This window comes from Eptesicus fuscus, chromosome 17, assembly GCF_027574615.1.
Source record: "Eptesicus fuscus isolate TK198812 chromosome 17, DD_ASM_mEF_20220401, whole genome shotgun sequence".
NCBI classification, from domain to species: Eukaryota; Metazoa; Chordata; class Mammalia; order Chiroptera; family Vespertilionidae; genus Eptesicus; species Eptesicus fuscus.
In genome coordinates this window covers 51853456-51878287 of record NC_072489.1, presented here as the reverse complement: position 1 = coordinate 51878287, position 24832 = coordinate 51853456, and the positions used below count along the sequence as shown (strand labels likewise).

The following is a 24832-nucleotide window of genomic DNA, read 5'->3' as shown; positions in this document are numbered from 1 at the left end:
GGTGGTGGTTTTAGGAATCCTGACACAAAATGAAATTACATAGACTCATTAAAAAGTTTAGTTTCACTATAAAATAAAAAATGCATTTTCTAATTTTTAATAAAGTATAAAACAGAAAAATAGTATATGCTACATGATAAGAATTCCAGCATTTATTCAGTTGTACTGTGGCATTTAGGTTTTTAGAAATCTAATTTAATGATATATTAACATATACCAAGTAATCACATTTTAAAATATGCCAAGTTTTCCTAATTGTTTTCTTACAAAACAAGAATACTTTTCCTTAGATAAAAGCCATTCTGCTAAATTTGGGTATTATATAATAACATACCATTAATGTATCCAGTATGAAAAGAAAAAGAAAAATTTTGAAACTCTCAAGTAGAAAAGGAAAGAAAACCACCAAGGTACCTGTTAAGAGTAATATAAATGTGAACTGAACTGTTAAGAATTAATAACAACCTTAGGGTATAACTATATTCTTAAACAATGTTTGAAGACCAGACCACTCACTACTATTAAGTACAGTATCTTTTTACTTTAGACTTTGGCATTATGATTTCTCATGTGCTACTGTAAACGTGATATTGATCACCATTATGAACCTGACTTTAAAAGCTGTTTTACAGAGGAAGGAGACTGGGTATTAAATTGGACCTCTTTCACGGTGTTTTGAATTAATAAGCACTCCCTCACAAAGCTAAGCAATTGTGGCTTACTGATAAAATGAACTAAATATTTCATGGAATTTAAAATAGGTGGCTGAATGTCACTTTTAAGAACTATTAGCATTGCTGCAAGTATATTCAGAAACGTATCAGATAGTAGTGAGACAAGACAGCTGCAAGAAAGCCAATGAAGTTAGCAACAGTTCACTGAACTTTGATGTAATTTCTGGGTATGCCTGCTTTTGTGACTATGAATTGAAAAAATATCTTCTAAAATTAAAAAATTAAAATTAAAAAAATTATTTTTTTCATATGTAGCATATTACTGAAATAAAGTTTCTTTGAAATTATAATGTTGAGATCATTTAAAAAGTATTTTACTTTTCAGAAGTGGATTTATATGTAAAAATAAGGTGTTAATTACAATGTGCTATAAAAAGAAGGTTTTCAATAAAGTGATAAATTACAAGGATCCATTCTAAGAATGTGTTCCAGGTATAGGGTTAACCAAGGAAGTTAACCAAGTACAGTCTTTTAGGGGTAATCTTAAGTGTGGAAAAGGTTAACTCTGGGATTCTTTTTTTTTTTTTTATATTTATTTTATTGATTTTCTACAGAGAGGAAAGGAGAGGGACAGAGAGCTAGAAACATCGATGTGAGAGAAACATCGACCAGCTGCCTCCTGCACACCCCCTACCGGGGATGTGCCCGCAACCAATGTACATGCCCCTGACCGGAATCGAACCTGGGACCCTTCAGTCAGCAGACCGACGCTCTATCCACTGAGCCAAACCGGTTTCGGCAACTCTGGGATTCTTAACCCAGTCTGTAGTGCCTTTCTAAAACTCAAATGTTGTTATGATGTGATCATTCTATTAAACAAACAAACAACCTTTACTGTCTCTGTATCTTCAATGGAAGGAAAAGCCTAACTCTTAAGAATGTTATACAAAGCCCTTCGGTACATGGTCCAAACCCAACCTACCTTCCTCTCCTTTCGCTTTTCCCAGGAGCTCCTACAATCTTGCCAAACTATGCTTTTACCACTCCCCAAGAAACCCACACTTCCATGCTTTCCTGCTTGTTTACCTGTTGCTTCCTCCACCTGTCCCATTCTCATTTTCAGCTGCATTGCTGCTCTTTTTCCCAGTTCCATCTAAATTGTCTCCTTCTCTGAGAAATCTTTTCCAATGCTTGTAGGCAAAGTTAGTCCTTTCCTCGGGTTCCATAATGCTTTTCATTCAACTCTGATACATTGATACATATTTCCCCAGCAGTTAGCAGAGTACCTTACACATAACACATGTTCAATAAATGTGTTTATTTACAGTGGCTTGAAGAAGACACACAGCATTCAAAACCTAGGAGATGAGATACTCACAGTTCTTAAATCAATATAGATGAATTTCTGAAAACATGATTTAGCTACTGGGACTTTTGAGTTCTCAATCTCGTTGTTTGGCAATTTCAAGATATAACCTATTACAATTTAAAAGCAACTGAAGCTTCATTAGCACTGAAGATTTTATCTTTCACTCCTGTTTTTTAAGTTTCAAGAGGTCCTTCACCTTGCACATGTATACGCTCTTCTCATCTTTACTCACAAGATCACTGACTCTTTCTCCTTTTTATCCAAGAGAAGAGCTTCAGTTAATTTCAACCTAATTAAATGGAACCTTTAGTTTCATTTACCTCCATGCTCTCTATTAGGGAAAAGTAAACAGGAAAAAATTTTTCTGAAAAAAATCTAAACTTCTAAAGTAAATATTAAGATTAATCTCTTACATCTTCAGAATTTGCAACACCATAAAAGAGGATTTCCTAGTGTGTTTTGGAAGATATTTTTTCATAAAGCAGGTCAAAGAAAGAGCATCTATTATAGTATTCTGTATTCCACTGTTGTTCATGTCCATGTCATTCAAAATGAAAGGAAGAATAATCACATTTCCTATTAAGAACTTTAAACCTTTATATCATAATTCTTGAGAAGAGTATAAAATCAGAGTCACACATTTAATTTTTTTATAGAATAAATTCAGGTAAATCTAGATATATAAAATTAACTTTTAAAATACTTGATCCTGAGAAAAGTACATTGTGTCCTATTTTTAGAGAAAAATCTACTAAATGCTGGTTCCAGTATCACTAAATTTAACTCTTCTGAAAAGGTACATGGAGTCCTTAATTCATAGATTAGAAATTACTTTTAGAATTACTGAAGTCCTGCCAAACATTCATTCACCTATGAGGAAATGAGTCAGCTACTCTTCCAGTGTCTGTCTGCTAGGAACCAATGAAAGGGCAATTACCTTTATCCGAGTAGGTGTGTTCTAAGGCGTGCAGATCAGGCAGTAGGTGAATGCAGTTTATGCAGCAGTAGGTGAAGAAATCAAGGATGACCACTTTTCCACCCAGATCCTTGTAAACAGAAATAGGCCCCTCTGTGTTCAGCCATTCTAACCCTGAAATTTACATGAAATAAATTATCATGACTAGAAGGACAATTTATCTAAAACTTTCACTAAAATGTGAACCACTTATTTCTTAGGAGAAGATGGGTGTGAGGAGAAGACAGGGGAGACAAAATGGTAAAGAGGCTGTAATGGGGCAGCCCTGCAAATATAGCAAGAAAAAGCTACCAAATTCTTCCAAAAACAGTATAGCAGTCTGTGTAAGAAAGGAAGTAAGATCAACACATTTAGGTAAAAAACAAGAGGAAATATCAAATATTATTAAGAGGGCCTAAGTACACAATAAGGTACAAAAGGGCTACTGAAAATGAGTCAATCTTAAAAATAGCAAGACATGACTAAATATCAAAAAGGAGCAAAGTGTTCAAATCAAAGGTTAAACATACAAAATGCCTAAACCAATTTCATAAAAGAGCAGAAATGCTTGACTTGAAGACCATAAATGCAAAATATTTTAAATGCAAAGTTAAGAAAAATACACTGTTACAGATTTCATGTAAGCAACATTAGTTCCCTCCCCTCCAAAGAAAAAGAAAATCTCATTAATCTGCACTTTTGCAATTCAGAATTTATAATTACTTGACCATCATTTACAATTTTAACTATGCACTATGAAGATAGATTTTGTTAACCTAACATTAAAAGTACTGCTTTTTGCCCTGGCCAGTGTGGCTGAGTTGTTTGGAGTATCATCCTGTGCACTGAAGGTTGTGGGTTGGATTCCTGGTCAGGGCACATACCTAGACTGTGGGTTCGATCCCTGGTTGCATGCAAGAGGCAACTGATCAATCTTTCTCTCTCTACCTTCCTTTCTTTTGAAAAATCAACAATGAAAAAAAAGTAAAGCATCTTCATTTAACCAACTTAAGACAAAGATAATGAGTTTGTTGCTTATAAGTAAACTAGAGGCCCAATGCACGAAATTCGTGCAAGGACCTTGGCCCCTGCCTCCTACCGCAGTGGCCACCTCTGCTGCGGCCCCCGCCTGCTGCAGCTTTGTCCAGAAGGAAGGATGTCTGGAAGGACATCCGGTCTAATTAGCATATTATGCTTTTATTATTATAGATAAATGCAGCTACTAAAACTATTAATTATACTTTTAAAGTGTAATTGACATACAATACTTAATTATACCTTAAAACAGGCATTTGGAAATATTTTATAGAAACTGAAAGCTAGAGTTGGGTGGAGCCAGTGCATAATAAGATCTAGTGACTAATAACAGTAACTGGAGTTACTCAATTATAACAAAATTCTAAAAACAAACCAACAAAAAAATCAACAGACAGTAGGGGGGTGACGGTATGGGCTGGGAAGTGGGAGCAGCCAGGGAGAGGTCAATGGGGAAAAAGGAGACATATGTAATATGTACTTTAAACAATAATTTAAATTTTAAAAATTTAATTTAATTAAAAAAAAACACACACACCAAAAAACTGCTAATCAAATTACCACTTCTGCCAATTAATCCAACTTATTAAGGTTTTAGGGTGAATGCTTCATTATCCATTTTAATAAAGTGCTAATTATATGCTAGATCAAGTTATTATATACAATTTCAAGTTAATTAATGTATATTTTATATCCTAGTTGCAAAATATTTATGAACCTGTCTTTTAAATTTTTTTCTGTAAACAGTCAAGAGTAACTTACATTGAGGGCAGAGAAAGTATTATGACATGTCAGTTATTGTGCTAAGCACCTCTCAGGCTTAATAATATACATTTTATAAAAACAATAATGATTATAAATATAATTTTAAGAGCTGCTAACATTTACTGAACTCTCCTATGAACTAAGAACTTTAGATATATTACCTCCAGTCTACATAATAAACAGGAAAGGTAAATACTCATTCTATTTTGCAAGTGCGACATAGGCTTGGAGAAGTCAAGTAACTTGCTCATCGTCTGCAGCTAACAAATGGAATAACTGGGATTTAGGCACAGGTCTGTCTGACCATCCATTATATCACACTAGTTCCCATAAACATGTGTTTCTTTTAAGAAATGAACAAAAACATACTATTTTTGAGACAGAGTTATGTTTATGACTTCTTGATACCAGTGTACTGATAAAGAAACCAAGAAAAAGTCATCTCTAGCATTCTGTCCTCAGTAATTAGATCCAGGAGAAAATCTGACTATGTCAAATACGAAGCTTGAATATTGTGTTCCATTATTTACCAGTCAGAGGTCAAATCTGATGGCAATAAAATACACTCATTATAAATACAAAGTCCAGAAAATAAAAACACTAGCCTAAATCTTAGCTCATGGCCTGCTCTTATAACTGTACTACATAACTAACTTCTCACAAAGTTTTTAAAAAATATGCAGATATATATATCGTCTTTCAAAGTTTCTCTGATGGGATAAGCACTCATGTTCCCAACTTCTTTGGTAAGAATTCCGCAGTATTTCAAGTCCAGGATAGGATTAATAACAGAAAATAAAAAAATAAAAAGCACTTTTCAAGGTGGGAGCAAAAGGCCTGGAAAGACACACCAGACTGTTGCCGGCGGTAAGGTTCCGATACACCTCCCTGGAGATACTGAACCCTGCCCCATCCACCCAATTAACTATACATGTGGTTTCAGTGTCCTGCCAGGAGTCGTGCCAACACCACCAGGCAAAAACAATGACAGTGCGGCCCAAAGAAGGGGAAGCAGGGTTTCATTTATCCTACCAACAGGTGCCTCGCCAACAGCACTGCCTGGAGGCCCAGCTCCCTCGTGCTCCCAACACTCACCGCGCCCGCCGGGGGGAGTGTCGGACCTTGGAGGTGGGCCACAACTGATTCCGATTTTGACAATGATTAAGTTTCACGACTTGGAACGGAGACGTGTGGCGGAGCTAAGAACCCAGCCGACCCGGGGTCTTGATCATCCGACCCCGGGCAGATAGTACCAGCTGTGAGGCCCTGGGCAAATTACCTTAGCTTTCCCCTGCCTCAGTTTCCTCAACAGTAAAACAGGACTCGTGAGAGCACCTCCACGGGTGGCAGGGAAGGCATAAGGAAGATAATGAAGATAATCCCCCCGAAGGGTTCGGAACTGTGCATCGCATAAGAAGAGACTGATTAAAATGCTAGCTGGGTTGGTGCAGAAAACGGCGATGAAGATGCTGGGCAACCAGACGGATGGGGCAGGGGGGCACGGGCATGGTGATCACTGCCCACCGGGGCCACTAAACGTTCACGGCAGGTCCAGTTGGTTAACCTAAGGTCCGGACCGGGCTCAGGAACCAGGACGGACAGGCAGGCCCCGCCCTGCAGACACCCACCGGGCGCCGCCGCTTCGGGGCATCTGGGCACGGCAGCGCCCGCGAACCTCGGCTCCGGCGGCGGGCCAGGCGCCCGGCACCACCCGCCGGGCACCACCCCGCCTCGCCCCCCGCCTCGGGGGAGGGCGCGTCCCGAGGAAGGGGAGGTTCCGGAGGGGGTCCCCACCCCGAAGCCAGCCCCTCACCTTCCGGAAACTCGGGCACTGACAGGTCCTGCTCCCAGCCGTCCACCTTCTGCAGATACTGGTAGACCAGGCTGTTCTTCTCCTCCTGGGTGACGGCGTCGAGCAGGGCGTACTCCAGCGAGGTCTGAGCCGGGAGCAGGCCCGCGAGGCTGCGGCTCCGGACGCCGGGCGCCGCCATGTTCCCTCCGGACGGTCCTGGGGCGGCCGCGCCGCGGGCCGCGGGCCGCGTTCCTCTGGGGACAGCGAGGCAGCGTTTCCCGTCCTGCGGTTTCAAAGCGGCACATTCACCTCGCTCTCCCCCAGCCCCAGTCCACACTCAGGGCACTTTTTTTTTTCTGTTATAAACAGGCATTCAGACGCTCAAGTCCCTACAAAACGCAGCCAATTCCCGGCGCGCAATTAAACTACCGCCCTAAGCTGCCCCGCCCCTTCGAGCCCTCCGGCCACAGCCGAGGCTGGACGTTCGGAACGCCAGATTCGACAGGAAAAGACCGCGGGTAGCGTTCTAGAAGCTGGAAGAGAACCATTCCCCCCACCTTTAGGACAGAAAATAAAAATTCAGTGAATCCGCAGGACTATACAAGGGCACATATTTTTTTCCCCATATTTTTGTTTCATTCTTTTTGAAGTCCGGCTCTTAGACCGGAACCAGCCGATTCGTCACGGCCCTGACCGCGGGAAGCAGTCCCGCCAAGACTGGAAAGGTAAAGGCGTAGGGACATATATCCTCAGGCTTTTGAAAGTTGGGGGGTGACTGCTCATGGCTTTGGCTTGTACACAAATATATAGTCATTTGTCGCCCTGCAGTGCTGAAAGTGCGGGCGCGAATGGATTGCCAGCAGAGCAGGGTCGGGGGGAAGGGGAGCCGCGGAGGGAGCGGACGCAGCTGTTCCCAGGGGTGGCAGGTGGGCTGCGGCGAGGATCCCCGAGGACCCGACTTCCGTCTTCAGCGGGGGAAGGCTGTGATTGCTTTTATGGGGCGGGCTGTGCTGGCAGCTCATTCGCTCCCGGCCCTGGAGTGGGTCAGGCCCCACTCTCTGGCCTTGCAGCCTCCCGCGTGCAAAGGGAAGGTAGAGCCCGTGGGAGGCCATGGGCAGGTGAGCCTTGGTTTTGAGGCTGGTGCAGAGAGGGCTGGCTGCCCCCAGGGCGGACCACCGCTGTGGCCTGGAGTTAGGAGGGTGGCCTCGGTGCAGGCACGACTTCACGCGTTTGAATGTTTGTTTATTGTGCAGAGTTTGTTCATGGCCGCTGGAGGAAGACGGTGGACTGACCCAGGAAACGGGAGTTGTTGAATATCCAGGAGTCATGGAGGAGGGCAGTTCCGTTTACTGGGAATCACACACTGCTTTGATTATGGGGTGACTCGTCTTAATGAGCAAACCAGGGTAGCCAATTGAGTGTTGGGAACACCTGCTGAGCCAATTGCCCAGGGACTGTGGGTGGATTTGGGAATTATTTGGACAGTTGTCCAGTGGAAAGAGAACTGATAGCAGCTTTATAACACGTTTACAAAGCTCGTTCGAAGACTCCCACTAATGCTGAATTTTCAAAGTATTACTGATTCTTATTTTTATGAACCAAGCCCTGGAAAAGGCCCAGAGTCTGAATGAAATAGTAGCCACACAAAAAATAAAAAGAAAGAAAAGAAAAGAAAACTTCTCAGATGCTACCCCTGAGGTAGTTTCTCTTAATTTTATTGTAGTAGGTGGTCTCAGGTATAAGGTTTGTAGTTTGCCAATATATTCATTACCAGACCTTTAGATTCCCATCAAGTTAGTAAGTATTTTAGGTTGTTTTTATTTTCCCCAGCAAAATAATTTCATTGAAAAATTTTGTGACAATAGACTCTCCGTGTACTTAAGATTAGTGCTTCTTTAATGGTAAAAATTATTTTGCCATGTTAGAAGACACGTTTTCGGAAGAAGACATCTGGGAATACAAATCCAGAAGGAAACCAAAACCAGTACATGCAAATAACTGCCCTGAGAATATTCCAAAATCTGTAGAAAAAGCAACAGATGGAAAATGCCAGTCAAAGCGTAACAGAAACAAAAGAAGAACTGTGGAAGCTAAAGAGAAGGCAGAGTGCCCTGAAGTGTGCATCGGAGTAACAGGTAGCCAGACTTCTATAGTTTGTAGTCAGACTTCTGTCGTTTCTAGTCAGACTTCTATAGTTTCTAGTCAGGATTCCAGTTGTGGAGATGGTACCCAGCAATCTCAAGGCAAGACCACAGCAGGAAAGCACTGTAGGACTCACAAAACCAAACAGGTGTCTCCAAAGATCCGTCCGGTGTATGATGGATACTGCCCAAACTGCCAGATGCCTTTTTCCGCGTTACTAGGTCAAACACCTCGATGGCATGTCTTTGAGTGTTTGGATTCTCTGCCACTCTCTGAAACAGGTAAGATTACAATAAAAGATAGTGGTCTTTAAATGGACCTGCAATAGGCCAGACATATCAGTCCAGTCAAGCAAGGGAAGCAATAAACTAAGACCGTGGTCGGCAAACTGCGGCTCGCAAGCCACATGTGGCTCTTTGGCCCCTTGAGTGTGGCTCTTCCACAAAATACCACGGCCTGGGCGAGTCTATTTTGAAGAACTGGCGTTAGAAGAAGTTTAAGTTTTAAAAATTTGGCTCTAAAAAGAAATTTCAATTGTTGTACTGTTGATGTTTGGCTCTGCTGACTAATGAGTTTGCCGACCACTGCCCAATCATAATGGTATGGTGGGGAACCGTTTCCAGATCTTCATTAGCCAGTGTATCAAATTGAATTTCTAATCTTAGAACAGAATCTAAATTGCCCAGGGTAAAAACAGCTATAACTAATTAAGATTGTTATTACTAAATAATGGAAGCTAATTCGTTACTACAATTGCCATACATCTGTGTTGTTCCATAAGAAAAATTGGAGTAGAACTCTCGTTCTAAGGGAGATATCAGTCTTTTTTATTCTTTATTGCCTGAGCAATAGTGAACTAGTGAAAGTGATGGTGTCAGTTTGTAGCACCTGTTTAAGAAATATGTAATGTAAGTATGATATGGATTTTAAAGGAGCTCAGATTTGTTTGATTAAAAAATAATAACTAGCACTTTGCAAAAACATATTGGGTTACTGTTATTTTATGCTGATCTTTTGATTTGTGTTAAGAGCTATTGTCCTAAGGCCTCAATATAGGGCTGATGACTACACTGTGTGTTGATTTATACGTTGATACTGTCAAAATATAGTCTGTGCTATGACACTGTAATACCTTTTTCTTTATTACAATTTGCAGAGTGTCCCGATGGTCTTCTGTGTACCTCGACAATTCCTTCTCATTACAAGAGATACACTCACCTCCTGCTAGCTCAAAGCAGGGCTAGCAATAGTCCTCTTAGCAGTCCATCCCATGGGGTAGGGGGTAGTTTCAGTGAGACTAACTCAGGCTTTCTTTGTAGCCTTGAGGAAAGATGGTCTCAGGATCAAAAACAAACTGAGAACTTTAAAAATGTTCCAATTGGTCCCTTGTTCGTGACACAGTGTCTAAAAAAATCTCAGTCTCCAGCTGAAACCAAGAAAAAGATTTCCTCTTCAACAACTATCCCAACGTCCCAACAAGCTCCACAAGTAGCACAATGTGTTAACGATGACAAACTGGTAGGAGCTGGTTTGCTTCTCGCCGGAAGACTAGACAGCCAAAACAACTCAGAACACACCAATTTGCCATGGCCAGAAAATGACTTGAGCGACTGTGAAATCTCCTATTCTCCTCTTCAAAGTGATGAAGAAACTTACGATACAGATGAAAAGCTGGATGATGCACAACAGGAGCTGTTTTTTACAGAAAGCTCTAAAGGTGGCAGCCCAGAAGAAGATGACAACGGCTGTACTTTGTTTAAAAATGTCCACTGTCCCTTACTGAGGAATCAGCAGGAGAGTGGCTCCGAAATGAATAGCTTCTTAACTCAAGAGAGATACAATGAAGAATTGTATACATACGGCACTCTGAATGATTCATCTCAACCTCTTTTCCCAAATGAGGGGATTATTTTATGTCATGATCCAGCATATACTGATGATGGTTTCTTCTTGTTTCCACCTGCATTGGCAGGGGGACTTGCTTCTTCTAGTTGTCAGGCCACTGCAGCAAAACCTGATGAGCCAGAAGTTCTCTCCTCTCCATCAAATAAACAAAAACAGATAATTGAAGAATCAGCTGTTTACAATCACATTTCTCTTCCATTACTTAAGAGTAAAATGCCGAAAGCTTTTGAAAGCCAGGCCCGAGGAGGGTGTCTTTCTTTCCATCCAACCCAAAGTAAAATTAGAGAATTACCAAGTAAGAACTTCAGTACTAAGAATAATGCTGACTCAGCATGTTCCTGCAGAAAAGCATTAGGTGGTAAGCGAGACAGTCAAGTTGCAGTGCTAAATACAGAGACATTTTCGAGGACAGCTACTTCGGCTAAGTCTTTGAACATGTTGCCATCTGGTTCTCAGTGTAATGCAACACAGAGTTCTACGAAGGTAATGAAGCAAATGGATATAGGGGTGTATTTTGGTCTACCACCTAAAAGAAAAGAAGAGAAACCGACGGGGGACAGTGCATTAGAAGGCATGAACTCAAATCCAGGGGTAAGTCCTAATAAAAAGAGGCCCAGGCAGTGCAAGAGGAAAGCAGAAAATTCTTTAAGTGATCCAGAATTTGATGCACAGAATTTAAGTGAGAATTGGCAATCTGTGGAACCTTCTAGTAAGAGGGCACGGCATCAAAGAAAGAGACTTAAAAAGTCAGACTCGCTACAGGAAGGAATGCCTCAGACGAGGTCAGATTACCTGATTAATAAGACCAAAGCTGGAGTCAATTTAAGTAAAGACCAAGTTTTCATAACGTCACCTTGTGGCAGGCTGCAGAGAGGCAACGCGAAAAGCCCACACTCCTCACCTGCAGGAGAGTTGAGAAAAAGGACGTGTCCATTCTATAAGAAAATCCCTGGTAAGTTGAAATATCAATGCTTCTTGTAGCTACAAAGAGGCACCTTTTTGAATTTCATGTTCATTTTCCAGTTGTGTGTGTTTGCATGGAACAGGTTTTTTGTATGTGTTTCTTTTATTTTCTATACCACTTCACTGACTTGTAACATAGATTTGTGTGTGTGTGTGTATGTGTGTATGTGTTTAACCTTTATTGCTCCATTCAGTAAAGTTTTATTCAATATATTCTGTACACAAGATACTGTGCTTAGATAGGTTGGTATTATAGATTTGACAAAGACTAGTAAAGCTCAGCTTAATACAGGAGGAGGAAAAGCTCCCTATAAAATAACTATAATAAAACACTGTCTCTAAGCATTTAAGAGAAATGAAAAGTACTAAATAACTTCAAAGAAGGAAAATGTCACAGGTTATATAGGTCATTGTAAATGCCAAACATTTTTAAACCATATCATAACTTAGTTTCTCAGCTTTTTCATAACTGTCATTTCTCATGTCTTCATAGAAGAGTTAGTAGAAAAATGTGTGTTAAAATGAATTTTGTTATTGAAGGAACTAATAACTCTTATTGTGGAAAGAATACAAAAAAAACCTGCCAAAATACACTTGGTTTCAGAAAGATTTTTTGAAGTGCTTTATTGATGATTTAGAGCTATAATTTGTTCAAAATATTTATGTGAAAAACAGCATTTTTGTACCCATAGCATTAGTATTGTTTTTAATGCTTATTTTTATTGATCTTCTGTATTTTAAATGTCCATTATGCAATGTGTTAATATGTCTCAATAGAATCATTTGCTTGTTCATTTGCATATAATTGGGTATTTCATGAACCCACTTGGGTATTTCTTTCATGAACATTTTAGAACAGCTCAACTTTTTTTTTTTTTTTATTGCTCCTCTAGGGAGACACTTTTTTTTTCTTGTTTCCCTCCCTCTCTCTCTCTCACCCCCTCACAATGAAATTCAAATTCTACTGATATATTGTTTATCTGTTACTGTACTGTAGTAGCCCTTTGGAGGGCCAAAGGCCATTATAATAACTAGGATTATTTGGTCCTTCAGTCATTTTTGCCCCCTTACAAGCATATCACTAGCGCCCCTATTGAGCATTCTTTTTTTTTTTTTTTTTCTTTTTTAAGAAGAAAGTTAGCATTCTCCTTTGGCTGTTTTGCAGAAATAAAGGAATTTAGGTGTCCCAGTAAGAATTGGGAAAATATCCAAAGAAGTAATACTCAAAATAAAACAAAGAAGCAAATGATTTGTAGTTTAGTATTTTTATTTTTATTTTTTGGTATAATTACTCATTTAAAAAAAAAAAAAAAGCCTATACTGGAATATTTAGTGGAAAGTTACAAGACTCCTTTTCATCTCTGGTATCACCTTTTGCTGAATTAATTTGGCATAAGTTTTAAATTCAGTTCCAAAGTTGGGTGAGCAGTGAGATGTGCAGATGTTCGAGGGTTCGGTATTTGTAACCAAACCAGGTATCTTTTCCTCTGTTGGCGTCGCTCAGGCAGCTGTGCTGGTATTTTCGTTGCAGGAACTGGCTTTACAGTTGATGCCTTTCAGTACGGAGTGGTGGAAGGCTGCACAGCCTACTTTCTCACCCACTTTCATTCTGATCATTATGCTGGATTGTCTAAAAACTTCACATCCCCAGTTTATTGTAGTGAGGTAAGTTTTAGTGTTCTAAATTGTGAATTTGTAGAATGCAGTGAATTTCTAAACAATTTGGTTAAAGGGGAATAATTAAAATTGTAAGAGCTATCATTCTCCTAGACAACATGTGAGAAAGCAGACTCCACATTGAGATTCTAAAATCCAGTGCGCTGTCAATAGTTGTAAATGTTTTTTATTTGGACACAATAGTTAAGCTACTTCACAGTGTACTAAAAAAACATCTAGGTTTCATTTAGTAAACATTTATTGAGTGAGTTAAAGATAATTTAAGGCCAAGGACCTAACTTCAGCGTACTCACAGCCTTAAGGGACGCTTTCACAAATAATACCAGGATGGGATTAGTATTGTAATAGAAAAGTGAACTGAGTGCCCAGAAGTAGGGAGAAAGGAGTGCTTTATTCACCCTGTCCCAGACTACGCTTAGAAAATGTTCCATGATGAAAGAGCGAGCTTGAATGAATTACTGAAAGGTGACCATTTCATCGCCTACTACTACGGGCTTTGGCTAGAATTTTATTTAATCCTCACAACATTCTTGAGTTATCCTCTTTTTATCAGTGAAATAACTGAGGCTTGCAGAGGTAGAGTGACATGCCCCAAGTCACAGAACTAGTAATAGCAGAGCCAGAATTTGAAGGCAGGTCTGTTCGATTCCAAAACCAGTCAGAAGAGAGGATTCCAGGTAGAAGAGTGGAGTTTGTTATAAAAAGGCAGAGACACCTGAGAAATAGACCCATTCCGGGCACTTCAGGTATTTCAGAATGGCTAAACGCAAGATAGGGAATAATAGGAGATAAAACCGCAGAAAGGGGCAGGGGCCAGATCATGAAGGGCTTTGTCTGTCATGCCAGGGATGGGCTTTTCACAGGTGAGACAGAGCCAGTGACACTTATGTCAGCAGACTGTGACACATTCATCTTAGGAAGTTCTTAGGTGACCGTACTTAAGCAGAGCTGTGACACAGCCATCTTCCTGGCATTCTGGGGGGTTTACATTGGATGTTAAGTGGGAGAACAGGAGATTATTAAGATGCTTGGGTTCTGCACTAGATATGAAATAAAATACTTATTTAGAGTTTTACTGGAGCACAGTAAGCACATTCTGTTTTGCAGATAACTGCCAATTTGTTGAAGAACAAACTTCATGTGGAAGAACAGTATATCCATCCATTACCAATGGACACCGAATGTATAGTGAATGGCGTCAAAGTTGTTTTGCTTGATGCCAATCAGTAAGTATTAAAGTTACCCTAATAATAGCCTATTTTAAAAAATAATTCAAAAGGAAGACACATTGGCATGGTTACTTAAGAACTTTTTTATTGGAACTAAAAGGCTTGATATTTCTTAAAACTTAAGTTAAACATGTTTCTCCTTTTGAAACAAATGATGTACCCAATTACAGAATCAGAGAGCAAATGTAGAGATCCTCTAAATGTTATCTAACCCATTTTTATCCAGTTTAAATGACCATGCTCGACATATGAAACTCATTATTTTCACATATGTTAACATGTTGCTGCTGTTCTTTAAGAGAGAATCTTTTGGCCTGGCCAGTGTGGTTCAGTGGTTGAGTATCAACCCATGAACCAGGAAGTCAGGGTTTGAACCAGTCAGGGCACATACTCGGGTTTTGGGCTCGATCCACAGTAGGGTACATGTAGGAGGCAGTTGATTGACGATTCTTTCTCATCTTTGATGTTTCTCTCTCTCTCTCTCTCTCTCTCTCTCTCTCTCTCTCTCTCTCTCCCCCCCCCCCCGCTTCCTCCCTCCCTCCCTCTCCCTTCCTCTCTCTGAAATAAATAAAAACATATTTTTTAAAAAAAAGAAATAACCTTTGGCCATTTAAAAAAACACACACCACATATAAATTAACAGCTTGTACTCCCTTCAGCTACTAGAAGGTTTCCCACCCCCTCACCCCCCCTTTAAGTAATTTTTCAGGCTTTTGATACTAAAGAATGAAGTTTTTTTTGGGGGGAAATGGTTTCCCTCTCTTTTTAAAATCACTATTTACATTGGAAAAATGCAACTATTGACTTGTCTTCTTTCTACTTTTCATAGAGTGTTAGCCTCATGTACTTTAGCGATCACAGATGCTTAGAGGATTAAAATTAAGACTAAATCTAGGTCTCCTAAAATCAGGGCCAATGCCCTTTCTTCAGGTTGTCTTTAAGTTTTTGTCTGCTTACTCTGCTGCTGATTCTTTAATCACTACTTATAACAACTCGAGTTCTAATTTTTTTTCGTCAAACTTATTGAGGGGTAACTTACATAAATGAAACGGATCTATTTTAAGTGTTTGCTGCCTGTGGTAAGACGATGTCTTTGAAATGTTCGTGTTCAGCTGCCCAGGTGCTGTCATGATCCTCTTTTACCTTCCGAACGGTAACGTCGTCTTACACACCGGAGACTTCCGAGCGGATCCCACCATGGAACGTTCTCTTCTCGTGGGCCTGAAAGTCCACACGCTCTACTTAGATACCACGTAAGCGAAGCTTTGCTTGTGTCCTTTCTTTTCCCACAGACAGCATTTGCCATGTAGATTGTGAATAATTTGAGCGTTTGCTTAGGTAATCAAAACTATGGTATTTTTGTCAGTGATCCTTTTAGGACTATTTAGCAGAGGGATGCTGTTTAAGGACAAATTTGGGATTACATGTCATAACTGACTACAGCTCAATTATTTTTTTATCATTTCCTTTTAAAAATATGGTGTATGTGAGAATCCTACTACTGAAACAAGGAAGAATAATTGGGGGCAAATGTTAGGAAAACACCATTTTAGGTTATCCTTTCAAAGTATCTGTAACTACAAAGTATAATTGTGAAGAGAAAATTGAGACCAAAGTATGATTCTGTTTCTGAGTATTCAGAATTTGTGGGTTTTTGGTTTTTTTTTTACCTCAAAAAGGTAATTCATAAGTGACAACTTTTAATTACTAGGTGCTATAAACATAATGGTATATATAAGCCATTATCTTTTTATTACATATTAAAATACCTCATGAATTTGTTAGAAATTTATTTATTTCAAACTGTTTCATGGAGAAATGAGTTTGGATGGCATATTTTAGTAAAAGATGGTCTTTCTACATCCTGTTTTCGAACACTAGCTATTTTTCCATTCCTTTATACATACTTTAAACACTAGATAAATTAAGAGAATAATAAGATTAAAAAAAACCAAAATCTTTTCTTGTTACTTAGTACTGTTTTACATACAATTCTGAATTTATTTATAGGTCTTTATAGGAGAAAGGATTAAGGTTTTTCTCTATTCTGATGGCTGACCAGGAAAAACAGTTTTGAAAATTGGGAAAAGTATGTTCCTTTGGTGTTGGTACTTAATGACTTTTTAAAGGAAAAAGCACTTAGCTTTCATCTCAAATATATATAGGTAGTAGTCTTAGGGTTAGTTTTTCACTGGACATTATTATTTTGAGGTAGACCCAACCGGGTTTGTTATATACCTGTAATGCTGTATATATTCCTGTATCCCTAAGAAGAGAAGACAACCATGTGAATATTAACTGTTTGATTTAAAATTACTTCATTAAGTTCGTGCTTGATTTCATTATTTTAATAATAATTATTTTTTACTGTAGCAGAATTCTTTAGTCCAAAGATAATCCCTATCAGTAGATTTTCTTTGCTAGTGATGGGGTTAAAAAAAGATATTGCGGTTTAATTTTAGAGCTAAAAAAGCTGGCTGGCTAGAAATAATCTTGAAGGAAAAAAGGCAATTTTTTTATTTGAAGGTGATAAAAGAAACATAATGAAAAAAGTATATTGAAAATGCATAAGCCCATCATAAATTATCAGTAGCTGGTAACAAATACTGTACCCACAGGCAGTGAGATAACCTGCAGTGGTGTTAATATATGATACTGCTGTTGTATGTAATTTTGCTGCAACTTCTTTTCTTTAAAAAAAAGCATCCAATTTGATGCCATGGCTTTCTTGTTGCTCTTTTAATAAGTACCATATTTCCATATTACAGATATTGCAGCCCAGAATACTGCTTTCCGTCTCAGCAGGAGGTTATCCAGTTTGCCATCAACACTGCCTTTGAGGCTGTAACTCTAAACCCACGTACTCTTGTTGTCTGTGGCACTTACTCTATTGGAAAAGAGAAAGTCTTCCTAGGTGGGTGCTAGCTGTATCGAATTTACATTAATATGTTATAAAGACCAGCTTCTTTTTGCATAAAGCCCTCTCGGTCTCTTCTAGTGCTTGAAATTTATTTCCTGAAACGGTTCAATATTACCTTTGAAGTTGAAGGAAAACTTGACAGAGTCTGATTCATTTAAACTTTGAAAGGCTTAACTTAACGGAAACATTTGATGTGTGGTTATGGTAGCCTTTATAGCTACAAAGTGTTTACAGAGCAAATGCCCAAGCTCCATTGGTATTTTAATACACTTTAAAGATGTCTAGTATATCGTTGTGTCACTGCATGCCTTTGATGCTGACCATCAATTAATTACCTTAGGGAACAGTTGTAATTTTTGTTCCTAAATGATTCCTGGATATGTCATTGTAGTTCATCTAAATAGCACTGAGTTGTTTTGCGAAGTACTTTCCATTTCTTCTTACCAATCATCACATAAGGTCAAGCATTAAGATATGAAGTGATGAAGCCAGGGTTTTAATTCTTCCAAACTTGGTTTCTTCCCTTCTTCTACCCCCTTTCTATACATATTTTGCAGTTTTTAAATACTACATTTTTAAAAGTAAATTCTTTGTTTTTTCTCGCAATTTATTCCACACAGTTAACCAACAAAATTATTCAGCCTTTTTGAGATATTATGGCAAAAGCGTGAATGTTTTGCATTTCTTTTTATTTGGTAAATTCTTATTTTAAAATTCAGTTAAGTTGTAATATTTTTTCATAAGCTGTAATTTTACTATCTTTAATCTTTTTCTTTGCCTATAGCCATTGCTGATGTTATAGGTTCAAAAGTGGGCATGTCCCGAGAGAAATATAAAACCCTACAGTGCCTCAATATACCAGAAATTAATTCCCTCATCACTACAGACATGAGCGATGCACTAGTTCACCTTCTCCCAATGATGCAAATTAATTTTAAGGTAAGTATCCAAGAGATAAGTTTTTTAGGATGAATTAGAAAAGATAATCGGATAACTATAAACTAGAATTCCATTTACCTGCATTTAATGTAGTGGGATTCAATTATAATGAAGTCATCACCTATAGTAAATTTGCCCAGAAAATCTTTTAAGGGGAACTTAAGATGTTTTTCATTTTGTGTGTGTGTAGCTCTATTCTGTGATTCACATACCCACCAGGAGTGTAGGGACTAGAGAACTGGCATAAGGGAAGAAACATATGCAGAAAAGGATACAGCTATCTGGTCATTCAGACCTTCTGTTCATAAGATCATTTTCCAGTTCTTCTGGGTGAGTGGTGAAATGAATGGAGAATTCTAAGGAGGTCTTACTTCTTTTTCCAGGCCCTTATAACATTGATATATGTTGAAAGTTTACGTGTAAGGATTAAATAAAATAGTGGAAGTGTAACATAAGAGGAAGTCTGAGCTATAAGTTAAGATACATAAGATATGACCTCACTGTGACTTGGGGGGCTTATCAGATTTATTCATATACTAAGATTTTTTTTCCATTTGGTGACATGTTGACACCTAGCAATGGAATACATCAAAGCTGTGTATTAAAAATGATTCAGAACATAATATACACAAAAAGATGTATTTTCCTTTTTCTCTTTAATGTTCATGAAATAACTCTTATGGAGCTTTTTGAACTAACTTGTGTATCTGTCTTATAAATAGTAACACTTGTATTTTGTAAAGAAAGTGAACACTTTAGGTCTATCCCTTGAGTAAGAAAATTCTAACTGGTATAACTACTACTCTGTTCATAAGATTAAGGTAAAATGTTTATGGCCTGTTTTCATGAGTATATAATTAATAAGAAATGTTAGGGGTAACGATGTCAGAGTTTTGTCCATTGGAAACATTTTAAATTTTGGAGGCATCCAATTTGTGTGGAGGCTAATGAGATGGTGATTAATTATAAAATGAACAGATATCTTGGAGAGGGTATAGTATTTTAAAATTATTTTACAACTTTATTTTCTACTAACTTTATTCCATTTGAACAAATTATCCATTTAGGAGGACGGTGGGGGTGGCGGTGGAGGAGTTGGAGTATTATGAAAAAGAAAGGACTAGAGTGTTTAAAAGTGCCATATGCTGCAGAGAGGTCTTATAAGGAAGAATGGCAATTAGAACACTTTTGGTGACCTGTATAAGAACTGTTGTAGTGAAGTGATATTGGAGGAAGCCAGATGGCTAAGGGCCAAGGAATGAATGAGAAAGTATACAAATGACCAAATGAATGAGAAGATACACATATGGCCAATAAGCACATGAAAAGAGACTCAGCATTGTTAGCCATCAGGGAGCTGCAAATCAAAACCACAGTAGATACCACTTCACATTCACTAGGACAGCTCTAACAAAAAAGACAGGCAATGCTAATTGTTGATGAGGATTTAGAGAAATTAGAAATCGCATTCATTACTGGTGAGATTTTAAAATGGTGCAGCTGCTATGGAAAACAGTTTGATAATTTCTTAAAAAGTTAAACGTAAGAAATGCAATTTCTTAAAAAGTGAAACATATCACCAAGCAATTCCAGTCTTAGAATATTGAAAACATGTCTACACACAAAAACTTCTAAGTATGTGAGTATTCATAACGGCATTATTCATAATAGCCAAAAAATATAAACAACTCAAATGTCCAACAAAAATGAATCAATAAACAAAATGTGATATATCCACAAAATAGGACTATTATTGGGCTATAGCCCTAGCTACAGGCTCAGGGGATAGAGCATCAGCCTGCGGACCTAAGAGTCCTGGGTTCGATTCCGGTCAAGGACACATGCCTGGGTTGTAAGCTCGATCCCCAGTAGGGGGCGTGCAGGAGGCAGCCAATCAATTATTCTCTCTCATCATTGATGTTTCTCTCTCTCCCTCTCCCTTCCTCTCTGATATCAATAAAATATTTAAGAAAAGTAATGAAGTACTAAATATGCTACAGTATGACTTAGCCTTGCGAATATTATGCTACATGAAAGAAGCAGACACAAAAGGCTACATTTTTTTTTTTTAATCCTCACCTGAGGATGTTTTTCCATTGATTTTAGGGAAAATGGAAGAGAGAGGGAAAGACAGAAACATTGATGTGAGAGAAACATATCGATTGGTTGTCTCCTGCACAAGCCCCAACCAGGGCCCCAGGTCAGGGAGGAGCCTGCGACCAAGGTATGTTCCCTTGACCAGAATCGAACCCAGGACCCTTTGGTCCATAGGCAATGATCTATCCACTGAGCCAAACCAGCTAGGGCCGAAAGGCTATATTTTGTGTGACTCCATTTATATGAAATGTCCAGCATAGGTAAATCTGTAGAGATAGCAGGTAGATTAGTAGTTGTCAGGGCTCGAGGGAGAGGGAATGAGGAATGGATGTTTCTTTTTGGGATGATGCAGATGTTCTAGATTTAGATAGTGGACATGGCTATACAACTTTTTGAATGTGCTAAAAACCACTGAACTATAGTAGGATTTAGAGAGGTGATTTTTTTGGGTAGCTATCTGAATTATACATGTTTAATATATAAACATAAGTAATTATATGTTTAGATATAATTACTTATGTTTAAAATTGTCCCATCTTAACTTTTTTCAGACTCCTTCAGCATGCTTAATTGTATATAAGGTGAAAATACGTTTTTTCATTTTTTTGTTTTTTTGGAAGCAAGGCCCTAGATCAGCAATTTTCAACCTTTTCAACTCATGACACACATCAACTAATTACTAACGTTCTGCAGCATACCGAAAAAAATACGTTTTTGCCAATCTGACAACAAAACATAGGTATAATTTTGATTCATTCACACCGGATGGCTAGGGTGTTGGCTGCTGTCATTTTTTATTTGACAGTCTCAGGAGAAAGAGGTCAGTGCCCCTGACTAAATAGTTCAGGTATTGCATGTTTTAAACATTCTTGTGGCACACCAGTTGAGAATCGCTGCGCTGGGTTGTTGCAAGCTAAAATTTACCAAGCGGAAACTTCCCGTGACTGTGCCCATGTAACACCTTTAATCATGGTTTCAGTGCACATAACCCATGTTCCTGGACCGTTAGATCCATATCCTATTTTTATTTAACAGGGTTTACAGAGTCATTTGAAGAAGTATGATGGGAGATATGAACAGATTTTGGCTTTCCGACCTACAGGATGGACACATTCTAATAAGTTAACGAGTATGACAGATGTCGTGCCCCAGACCAAAGGAAACATTTCAATATATGGTATACTTATTAAATGTTCTCGTTTTTAATATTTTGCAATTACATGTTTTAGAATTAAAGATGCAAGAAAAACAGGCATGGCAATCTTTAACGATTCAAGAGTTTCAAATTGCTCTGTGAACTCTAACCTGTATCTCTAATACATTATAAGCTGATATGAAGGAGTATGACCATCGTAGGTAGACATTGTCTGACACAGGTCATGTTGTCTGCCAGATCAGTGATATGTAGGGGAAAGTTTGGAACTACTTGAAATGGGGAGAGGGCGCAGATGTGTGCTGCAAGTTTAGATGGTGCTGTGACGCTGAGAACGGGAAGACAGTGGGTACATGTGGTGGCAGCCAGAGTCCCAGAGTGGACTTGAATTTTTTCATCTCTTGGAGGAGGTTTACCGTTGTCCTCAGAAATGGACTAATTACAGTAATAGCCAATGGAAACATTATTGATATGTCGCTAATCCAGTGACTGACTTTCAGCTTTAACGACCTTACTTTACGCAGAACAGAACCCTTCCTCCCTGTTTCTATGGGACTTGATCTTCAGGGAAGGAGATGAAGGGGATTTTTAAAATTTAATTTGTTTTCTTTTCACTTATTTTTTGTGTGTGCAAAGCTTGGGGACTGGAATCTGCTTTCTTACTCTGGAAACCAAATGTCTCCTGCTTGTTCTTCAAATTTTACTCATTCTTCTAGGATTTCTCTTGAAATTCATAGCTGAGCAGAGTGCTTAAGGAGAAGAATTATTTAAAAAGAAACCATAATTATAAATAAGAATCTATGAAAATGCATATTATTACCTACAAAGGAAAGTCATAGAATTTTTTAATGTTCAAAGTTTTTGTAGCATTTTAATGTTTTCATCTTTATTTTTTCCTAAAAGGCACATTTTATTATCAGAAATAAAGCACCAAAGAGTTTTTGACAAAAACACTCTGGATCACTTTCCTTTTACTATTTTGGGCTTGGATTTTTTTTTTTAATTAATTTGATTTTTAGTAGGCAATCTTTTCTTTTGTGTTCTAGGAATTCCTTATAGTGAACACAGCAGCTACCTAGAAATGAAACGTTTTGTTCAGTGGCTCAAGCCCCAGAAAATCATACCTACTGTGAATGTTGGCACCTGGAAATCTAGGCACACAATGGAGGAATATTTTAAAGAATGGAAATTGGAAGCTGGATATTGATGCTACCTCGAAGGACTCCAAATTAGTTAAGTAACTTAGGTGTAGCATGTGGGTAGTTAAATCTTTAGTGATATGAAATACACTTTATGTGGAAAAACCTCGCAAAGGTCACTCATATGGCTTATTTTCTTATTTACATTTGAATAACTTGGTACTTAGTGCCTCAGCATCCTCAGTGATCACTGAGGCTGGTCTCCCTGAAACCCTGGATCCTTGCCCCTCCCGGTGGGGGCAATTATGCTCTTCATCCAGCCTTCACAGAGGAAATAAAAGCAGAGTCTGGGACCAGAAAGATTCATTATAATGAACAATTAGATTGAAAACATTATCTATAAGTAATTATTTGTCTTTAAATTTATTTAATATGGGGCATATTTTATGAGATAAAACTTTTATATCATATGTATACTTAAATAAAAAATTAATCTTAAATTTTCTATATAGTGTCTTGGTTTTTAAGATTTATAACTGTGCCTTTTATGCAGTTTTATAAAATTTCAATTAAAAAATTCAGCATTTTACTCTGAAGAAGATTTTTCAAAGAGCCTAGATAATCACCCAATAAAGGATGGAGGAAAGTTTGCATGAATGATGTTTATCTCAAGATAGTAGATAACTGAAAGTTTAGATTGCAGTATATTTTTAAGTAAGATTATATCATTTATTTATGAATCTTGATCTCTCCAACACAGATTCAATAACTGATCCAAAATGGAAATTTTAGACCAACGCATGTGAAAAATGAATTTATGGGGTTTAAATATGAAAATGGTCAGCATAATGAATATATCATATGTGCATATGTGTATTCTTACATCATCCCTAGCAGTGCAATTAGTTTTGGGAGTTCTTACTAAATGTTTTCATGGAAAAGTATTTTCAGTATTGATTTCAGTTACCAGAAGGATAGTATTCTCCATGAACTTTATTTTCATAAGCTTGGACTTTGTTATAGAGGCAAGGGAAATAGGGATCACATTTAGGGGAGGAAAAGCTTTTAGGGGCACAGTAGTAATCGGTCCAGTTTAATTATGTTCTCAGTTTATTTCAATTAAATATTTAAAATAACTTGTTTGGCTTTGGCACCATAAACTCTTTATAAGTAATTAAGAGTCATAATTAGAGAAAAACTAAAGTTTTTACAAATTCGACATTTTTAACAGGAAATAGATGGTCAGATCATGTGGGGTCACTTTTTATTTATTATTTGAGGAATAGCGTTTTTGTTTTCTTGAATTATCATTTTTCTTTGGTTAAAAGGTTTTTAATGATTTTGAATGTTTTACTTTGATAATCCAGGCATGTTATTTAAGAGCAGCCACAGCCTTTACAAAAACATCTTTCTACACAAACAGCACCATTTATGGTGGCTTGGAATGATTTTGTTTTGCTGCTATTGGCTGAAGAATGTACAAAACCTCATTAAGGGACCATCCCAAATAGTTTTATAAGTAAGTCACAATCACAACCAAATTTTTCGAGGCTCTGTTGAGTGCTGTATATGAAATTTTTAGTTCCAGTACCTAACACTTTGGTAGATAAAAAGTTTCAATTTTAAAGTGAAATGGAAGAAGAAATCTACTTTAATTAATCCAGAATAAATGGATGATAGCTCCTGAGCATCCTAAACATGTATAGAGAAGGAGAAGGAGAATTAAGCCAACATAGGGGAAAATGTTTTACCATATATATATTTGGAACTTCTCAAAAAGCTTTTTTACCATTTTATCTGACATTGAACGTTGAATTACCAGATGCAGGGACAACAGGCAGATTTCAAGTTCTCATTACTTTGATGTAATAGGAAAATATTTTCCACTTGATGTCAATGTCTTTTAAATATATTTATTGATGTTCTGGTTTTCAGAATAACTAATTTAAATTAATGTTTTATTCAGTGATTGAGTTAATATTCCTGTGAACCAGGTACATTCAGAATTTCCTTATTTGGTCCCAAATAACCATCAATAACTAGACTAAGAAACTAAGAGGAGAATCATCTTCAAGTAC

General features: G+C 38.0%; 2 protein-coding genes across 2 annotated transcripts in view; one reads left to right on the top strand and one right to left on the bottom strand.

Annotated features, from left to right (window-relative positions):
* NHLRC2 (NHL repeat containing 2) overlaps positions 1–6996 on the bottom strand; it is a 48617-nt gene extending 41621 nt beyond the window's left edge. The window contains exons 1-2 of the mRNA XM_008144328.3: positions 6612–6996; positions 2981–3133 (exon numbers count right to left, since the gene is read on the bottom strand). Of these exons, the coding sequence (XP_008142550.2) occupies positions 2981–3133; positions 6612–6789 (331 nt within the window). The 5' untranslated portion in view covers positions 6790–6996. The remainder of the gene's footprint in view (positions 1–2980; positions 3134–6611) is intronic.
* A 1466-nt stretch (positions 6997–8462) lies between these two features.
* On the top strand, positions 8463–23253 carry DCLRE1A (DNA cross-link repair 1A). Its single transcript, XM_008144327.3, has 9 exons — positions 8463–9013; positions 9889–11589; positions 13132–13265; positions 14385–14503; positions 15619–15759; positions 17275–17420; positions 18211–18365; positions 21498–21639; positions 22662–23253. Exons 1-9 carry the CDS (start codon positions 8509–8511, stop codon positions 22820–22822), a joined length of 3204 nt encoding a protein of 1067 aa, XP_008142549.2. The 5' UTR covers positions 8463–8508; the 3' UTR covers positions 22823–23253.
* The last annotated feature ends 1579 nt before the right edge of the window (positions 23254–24832 follow it).